The sequence below is a fragment of the Plectropomus leopardus genome, chromosome 4 (assembly GCF_008729295.1).
Source record: "Plectropomus leopardus isolate mb chromosome 4, YSFRI_Pleo_2.0, whole genome shotgun sequence".
Taxonomy (NCBI): Eukaryota; Metazoa; Chordata; class Actinopteri; order Perciformes; family Serranidae; genus Plectropomus; species Plectropomus leopardus.
In genome coordinates this window covers 1,177,946-1,186,149 of record NC_056466.1, presented here as the reverse complement: position 1 = coordinate 1,186,149, position 8,204 = coordinate 1,177,946, and the positions used below count along the sequence as shown (strand labels likewise).

The window sequence follows — 8,204 nt, the reverse complement described above, 5'->3', positions numbered from 1 at the left end:
TTAAAGGATAAATCTGGTGAGATTATATATTTTGTCATGAAAATACCAAAACCAACAATAAATATGTCTACCAACAATTATGTGTGTGTATTAACCCTTTCAAACGTGAGCAAATTGGCTTGATTTCTTTCAAAAATATGGAAATAGCACGATGAGCATCTTACCATTAAACTTCAAACAGAAAAAAATTAAGAAAAACAATAAGAAAATGACCTCATGAAAGTGCGTTAAAAAAGTGAAATCATTTCTTTTTCTTTTTTCCATAACGTTTTTGAATATATAATAAGGGGCTTATAATTATAGCTTTTTGGACATTTTTCCCTCATTTTTTGATAATATCTAATAATCCTAATAATAATAGTAATCTAATAATAGTTACCTTTCACTTTTATTTATTTTTTTTAATCTTTTTTATTTTATTTCGTGCAGTTTGCTGGACATTTCTCGCGAAGTTGCTCCATGTTTTTAGAAGAAATCGAACTGAATTTTCTCTTGTTTTAGAGGTTTAAATTTTATTAAAAGGCATCTAAATGCAGCACAAGACAACAGTTGTCAATCCATGTGTTAAAGGCTTAAACGGCTGATATAGCTTCAGACCTGCCAACCTGTATGCATTTTGAGTATTGGGTATGCATTTTCACATTTTGCATGCTGGTATGATTCGTCACTCTAAAGCAGGTACTTGTAATTTACCTTTAACAGGACGGGGAAGTCAAAAAAATTGAGATCGTTGTTGTTTTTGTTGTTTTCATGAGATTTGTAAACCATAACAATATGTATAATATACATATTATGTATAAAGTATCACCATCCTTATCCCTTAATTTTGCTTCTGCTTTGTCTAATTTGTAAATTATAGTTTGTCAAATGTGGCTTGATGTTGTACATTTTCCCCTCTATGTTGCCTTTTGATAATTTTGTCCATTTATGTCTCAGCTGTCCTCGTGCTTATGTATGATATTTGTGTTTGAAGCATGTGCGGCTATAACACAGAAATCCAGATGTTTAATAAAACAAAACCTGCAGTACAACCACAGTGACTAAAGGAAAATAGCCTTGAAGGCTATTTGAAGCCTTGAAGTTCATTGGGACTAATGAGTGATCTCTTGTGACTCTTTAATGACTTTACAGATGTCACTGTGAACATATTAAATTGGATCTACTTCCTCCAGAAGAAATAGTTCCTTTGAAAACACATCACAGTGATGTTTTATTGATTGTATTAAATGCCTCAGAACAGCAACTAATGGGGGGTGAGATTGCACAAAAAACACCCGCTCCCTCTGGCTTTTAATACAATGAGAGTATGTGTGACACATAGATCAAATGACTCTGCAGTAGACACAGGTTCTTATCGCCTCCGGGTCTGATAGGCACTGATGAGAACTCAACAACTGGACAAATGTAGTAATATCAGCTCTGTAACCTGCAAGATGCAATGATGCACCATCACTAATTACCCTCCATCTCCTCCTGAGCAGCTAAAACAAGGTTCAAAAACATCTGCACCAAGTTTTAAAGAGAGACTGAATAGGTTATAGATATATAAAGAGAAGAAACCACTGAAAAGACCTCTGTTCCTACTGCTGTCTACTGTTTACCTGTTCTACTGCCTGTCTGTGATGTCACACAGACACACCAAAAAAAATCCACACGAACTGACAGAAAGGCAGACTCGTGTGATGCAGCGGCGAGTTCACTGGCAGTGGGTATGCAGCCGATATTTAGCGGGTTTACCCATGTTTGAAAAACGTGTCCGTGTGCTAGTTTTGGTGGGAAAGGGGTATGACACTACAGGAAAACAAGACTTTTTAAAGCAACAGATTGGGTGTAGCATGTAATTTCACACATGTTTTGGGGTGAGAATGGTGCAGAAATTCCACCTCTGATGTTTAACAAAACACAGCCTCTTATTGCATATTTGGTGGTAGGCATGAAATGTGTCAATGTTACATGCTGGCAACACAAAAACAATGCCAATGCAAGAGCAGCCGTATCCATGGGAAACGGTCACAGTTTAGGTTAAAGGAAAGAAAAACACTTCGGTTTTGGTTAAAATAACTACGTACGGGACATGAGTGATGTGAGTGTATTTATGTACTTTATGCAGATACCGGAAGTACCTTTGTAAAAGTCATTTACGCAGTTAAGTCTGTAAAGTCACAATACTTTTCCTGACTTTTGATTGTCCACAGGACAGGAACAACAGTCTCCTCAAAGTCCATAATTGTTTGACCCATGCATCACACCTCACAGCGCCCTATGGACTTTCTCGCTTTTCATACTTAATTTGTGTGCCATCCATGACAAAAAAAATTCCTCATACATATTGCACTGGCATTGTTTTGTGTTGCAAGTAATGTGATTTTAAAATGTTTCATACCTGCAACGATATAGTGCTTTGAAAAGACCGACCATTTCATGTATGTATATGAGGCCCGGCTGGGCATACCTACTTAATGTCCAGGCCACTTCTTTTTTAAAAAAGATTTAAAAGTTAGTACTTTTACGTTCACGCTTGTCAGAGCAACAGTTGTATCAGTATTGTTCTTGACAGTAATTAAAAAATATATACACAACAAAAAAATTTGCACAACACTACTTTACACATTGAGGGTGTACTTGAACCTTTATTTTGAAACAAATGAAAAATATCTACAATCTTCATAAGAATAAGATATCAACGTAATATATAAAATAAAAAAGCTATTCAAGCTGTTTTTGGAGCTTTTATTTGAGTGGCAGAAGGATGTGTCTCTCTGATATTATAAAACTTGGAGGATTTCTAGATGAAATACTCCAGGCACTTGTTCCTCTCGTCATCCAGTTCTTGGGTCTCAATCTCAAACTTTTTCATAGCGATGAAATACTGAACAAACGGCTCTCCGAGGGTGCTGCGGATGACGTGATCCTCCCCCAACGCTTCCAGAGCATCATCGAGCTTCACGGGAATGGCGAAGTCCTTCTGCTGAGAGGGGGCTTTGGTCAGACCGCTCTCCATGCTCAGGTTTCGCCTGATGCCGTCCAGTCCTGCAGCCACGGTGGCAGCCAGCACAATGTACGGGTTAGCCATGGCGGAGCCCAGCTTGTTGTCAATGTGCGTCTCCCTCCCGCCATGACACTTGATGTTGAAGGAGCTGCTGTTATCATTGGAGCCGCATGTGGCGTACAGCATTCGTTTGGGGTCTTTGATCGTCTTGGCGATGTGGCTTCTGCAGCCAAGGCCGGGCGACATCAGGCAGCTCAGGGCAGCAGAATGAGTGAGGAGCCCGGCCAGCCATTTTCTGCCGATCTCAGAAAGCTCGCCTGCCTTCTCGCTGCTGAGGAAGAGGCTACGTCGCCCGTTTGCATCCCACAAGCTGTGAGAGAGCACGCCAGCGTTGTACAGGCCATCGTCAGTGAAGAAGCTGGCGATGTAGCTGTATTTACGAGCCATCTCTTTGATGCCGGTGCGGAAGGTGAAGGCACTATCAGCGGCCGCAATCCCAAACTCTGGCCTCAGGTTGATCTCCATCTGGCCGGGGCCGCTTGCAGACGCGATGCTGTCTATGTCCGCGCCCATGCAGTACATGCTGTCAACCAGCTGCTGGAAGAAAGGCAGGTCGTGGTTGCTGAGCAGAGTGGTGGCTGGAAACAAAAGCGTCTTTGGTCCGATCCGGTCCGGCGCTCCGAGGACGCAGCATTCATAGGTGAAGGAGGAGTGCAGGGAGAACCCCATGTTTTGGAGCTGGCCGAGGAGCTGCTTGGCGATCAGGCGAGGTGAAGTGCGAAGGGGGCTTCCTGTCACCGTGCAGGGGTCGCAGATGACCCGGGCTGTCTGTTCGGCCCAGGGTAAGACCCTGAAGGTTGAGAGATCGGGGATCAGCAGGACATCGCTGCTGAAGTTGGCCGTGCTGGCGTTGTCCACTTCGTTGCTCTTTGGGCTCAGGGTCAGCTCCAGGTAACTTCTCGGCATCGGTACCCCGTACACGGCTTTCTCCTGTGGATGCGACATGCACAATGAAGCTATGTCTCCACATTTTTGGGAATATGCTCTTCCTTTTTGAGAGTTAGAGGAGAAGATTGATACCATTCTGTCTGTGCATTAAGTATGGATGTTTAACTGAGAGGTGATTACCCTAACATAGCAAAAAGACTGGAAGCAGTGGAAACAATTAACCTGGCTCCGTCCAGAGTTAAAGGATGCAGACCAACACCTCTAAATTAACACATTTGTTGAATTTATAGACAAACAGCAATGTAAAAATGAGAATTTTTGACACATTCAAACCATCTCTGTGTGTCTATTGTCCACAAAGAAATAGTTTCAGTACAAAACAGTACAAAAAGATGATGCATCCTACTGACTTAAGTAGACTGGTCATAACCAGTGATCGTTTTAATGCAAGTAGCCAATGCAAGTTTTGCATAAAGGCTTTTTAACTTGATTTAAATGTATTTGTTCATGCTCTGTGCATGAGTGCCTGCAGTTTCCCTTCTTGATGACCTTTTTTTCAAGAGCACCTGTGTTTTTCCTTCAATTATGTATGATAGAAACAGTCCTCAAGCACACCACTACCTCGTTCTCACAGACTTCATCCAGCTGTTTGCTGTAGTCTTTCTGTTATCTTCAACATTTTGGCCAAAACAAATGCGACATGAGGCGACACAACAGACAGCCTTTGTCTCTACTAGTTCTTTTAGGTTTTGTGTTCCTGGGACTTAAGAGACAATCTGTTTCCTGTTTTTAAGGTAACTTGAAAAGCAAAGCAATGCAGATTTATTTACGCCAAGATGGGAAGGTTTTTGACGAATAGGATGACTTAGAGTATTAAAAGCTTTGGAAAAGTCGAAGAAGATTCAAATAGTACTTTTTTCACTCTCAAGCTTTATACATTTCAATAACAATAGACAGAGAAAGATGTGGTGTGGTTCTTTCCTACTGGACATAGCCAGGCCAGCTGTTTCCTCTTACACATCTTCAACCTAAGTCTCAACTTCACACTTATGTTGTAGAGACACATTTTTATTCTTTTTCTTTCTCCTCTATAAAACAATTCCTCAAGATACATAGGTAGATAGGTGAGGTGAGGGGATTACGTGGAAGAAGCGGACAGGCACTGTCTTGGACCTGGACACCCCGTGGAGGTCGGTGGCCTCGAAGCGGACGAAGTTGATGTTTTCTCTGGCGATCTGCTGCTTGATCTGCTCCATGGCTGAAATGAACCTCTGATTCCCAAATACCTCGATGGCCTCGTTTTCGTTATCTATGAAGACAAGTTTGAAATGTCTGAAAAAACATTTGACAACCATTGGAGAGTTGACCTTTTAACACTTAGAAACTAAATACTTACAACCAAAACATATAAACAACATAAATCAACATTTTTCCTTTCGAAAGCTCAAAGCTCCATTGGCATCAAGACCAGCAATATAATAATGAAATCCTTAGAAAATTCCCCAAAAGTTTTTCTCCAAGAACAAGACTGATAAATCCGCCACTTATTGCAGATACATCAGTATCTGTGTATGTCGAGCAATAACGATTTACAAACTAGAAATGCTGATGAAGCAACACCTTCCAGGGCTGAAAACTGAAACCAACATGGAAGTGCCAAAAACTGCAGTTCCTCTATCACCCACTTGAGGCTGGCTTGTCCAAATATGGTCACTTCTGCCTCCAAAAAAAAAAAAAAAACAAGATGACAACAGCCAAAACAGGCCTCAAAAACAGCAGTGCACAAACCTGTGGGTTATGTTACAGTGGTCTATGTCCATTGTTCATACTGTTTACTGTTTGCTGAACTAGTAGGTTTGAGATCACCAATACAGAGGGTGTCCACCAGAGAGCACTAAGTTGATTTTTACACTCTTAAATGTCTCACTCAGTGCATCTTGGGACATTTTTTAATCTAAATAATCTGAGTAAAGATTTTTAATGTAAAAAATGTTTGAATGATAAATCTTTTGGTTGAGCCGCTCAGCTTTTAAAGAGCTATGCAATGCAATAACAGCTCTTGTAGCTCCTGCTGCATCATGAGGGAGCCAGTTCCTACTGACCAGCATATAATCATAGCATCATGTGAGCTAGAAAAGACAAAAAGGTGTTCCAGTTGCAGTTTTGTATAACATGGCTTTTTCAAATTGCCTGAAATACATCCACATGTGATGGTAAATTTTTTTTTTTCCAAAGTTGACGTGTTTCCATTATTCACAATTTCAATTTGTGCAATTTGAGGGTTAATGGAAACCCACCTAGAAAGAAAAAATCTGATTGGAAAACATCTTTAAAATAGGCAATAAACCAAACCAACAAAATGTTTTTCAGGGATCAAAAGGGATGTAGAAACTTCTACTGGAGATCAATGCCGAGTTAATTTTACTAAACTGACAAATGAATTTACAGAAATTAAAAGACCTCAAATAAAAAAAGGTAAGGTGAAAGAGGTCAATATCTATCAATTATTGAGACCAAGTCAAATCCAAGTGAAAACAGGAACTAAGTTGAGACAATGCCAAGATTTTAAAACAAAACTTGACTCAAGACATCTTTTAATTGTTTGTCCTCTTTCCTTTGAACCCAAATCGTCACCAACCTGCGTTCGAAGCTCCAGTCTCTCCCCAGGAGCCGCTGCTTGAATATGTGTGAGCCCTGACTCCAGGCTGCCTATTTGTGTTGGCATCAGCCCTGAGTGAGCTGGATGAATCCATGCCGGAAGGCTGCTGAATAGATGTGCTATCTCTGGACCTGGGCCCCCTTCTGGAAGCGTCAGACTGGGGTTTGAAGGTGCTGAACACCCTGTGGGGGTTTCCATCGTCCTGTCGTCCGTCGGGCCTTCCACCACCTCCACCACCACTGCTGCTGCTTCCGTGGAGGTACGTGTACGGACTCCCCGGCTTCCCATCATCTCTTCCCCGGATACTGAGCAAAGGACTCTCCCTCAGGATGGTCTTCAGCTCCTCCATGGTCTGCCGGGGGACGCCCATGTCGCCAAAAGACACCCTGGTTTGAGACTCCGTGGACCAGTCTTCCCCAACACTAGATTCGTCGAACCTTGGATCGTCAACTCTGTCATGGGGCCTGTGCGGCAGGGGGCCGATGGAGATCACAGTGGGGGTGTCTGGAGGTAAAGGCGTGCTGGTGGAAGAGTGGACGATGGACGGACCTCCTCTGCTGCTGCTCCAGTCCACCGGAGGTACATGTCTCCCAGTCACCCTCACGCCCTTCCTGTTGCTCAGGCTCATCCGCGTGCCATCGATTTGGTCTTTGCTCCGACTGTGGCCCTCCTGGAAAACACACAAGGGTCTTTCACGAGTATGGTAAGAGACGGATAAGTTTGTATGAGTTACCAAAGCGTGCAAAGAAATCTATAATGATTGTGAGTAAAAGCTGGAAGACAAATGCAAAGATCCACAAAGCCGGAGCTGCTGCGTTCACGCTTTTGTGCTGAAAATACAAATGCAAAAGTTAGATGTGGAGATGTTACCTTCAAATCTTCAGAGTCATTCATGTCTTTGTTTGGACTCTTTCATGAACAGTGATTTGGAATTTGATAGCCCTCCTGTTAAGGCAGAGCGTCACTCGCACATTAATTTTTATAGACAATTGGCACAATGGTGACAGATTAGAAAATTCTTTTTGCCCCCCGACACCCGCGGGAGTCCGGCAGGAAACTGGCCCCGGCTGGCCGCTGGAGGACACTGAGCTGCTGCAGCTGCTTCGAGCTCATTGGCTGCACGGCGAGGACAATTCAGAGCTGCTTTTGTGTCATTGCAAAGCGAAACTGCGGAGCTCAGCAGCTCTGTTTGTGCTTCCAGAAAGATATGGGAGCAAAAGTATTTATTCCAGAGAGATGAAAACACACAAAGGCTGCTGGAAGTGATGATGGGCCGTGCATTAAAGGGCTGCTGTCTGAGTGAAACCACTCTTCAGTCAACAACCTGTTTTCTTAAGGAAGCAGCTTAACGTGGAACTCCTCAAGCTTTATTTTAGTTTTTACAGGCTTCAGTTCCTGAGCAAAATTGGCTTCATTTCTTTCTAAAATACTGGAAGAATGCAATTAGCAATGAAAATTAGCACAGAAAAAGGAAAAAAGAAAAAGAAATAACAAAAAACAAACAAGAAATAGCTTCAAAAAATGTGGAAGAATTCTAACAATTTCTTTAACATTATTTAGAATATGTACTTATGGTAATTAGAAATATAGTTATAGTTTTCTTTTTTT

At 42.0% G+C, this 8,204-nt stretch overlaps 1 protein-coding gene across 1 annotated transcript; it reads right to left on the bottom strand.

Moving 5' to 3' along the window:
- Positions 1-2,785: 2,785 nt before the first annotated feature.
- lgsn (lengsin, lens protein with glutamine synthetase domain) lies at positions 2,786-7,490 on the bottom strand. Its single transcript, XM_042484437.1, has 4 exons — positions 7,467-7,490; positions 6,576-7,266; positions 5,080-5,246; positions 2,786-3,979 (listed from the first exon to the last, which is right to left on the bottom strand). The coding sequence occupies exons 1-4, from the start codon at positions 7,488-7,490 to the stop codon at positions 2,786-2,788; spliced, it is 2,076 nt and encodes a 691-aa protein (XP_042340371.1).
- Between the last annotated feature and the right edge of the window lie 714 nt (positions 7,491-8,204).

Coding starts and splice junctions, on each gene's coding strand:
- lgsn (XM_042484437.1), bottom strand. CDS start 7,490: ATGAATGACTCTGAAGATTTGAAG. Junction 7,267..7,466: donor ATGACTCTGAAGATTTGAAG/GTAACATCTCCA, acceptor TGTGTTTTCCAG/GAGGGCCACAGTCGGAGCAA. Junction 3,980..5,079: donor TGCCTGTCCGCTTCTTCCAC/GTAATCCCCTCA, acceptor TCGCATCCACAG/GAGAAAGCCGTGTACGGGGT.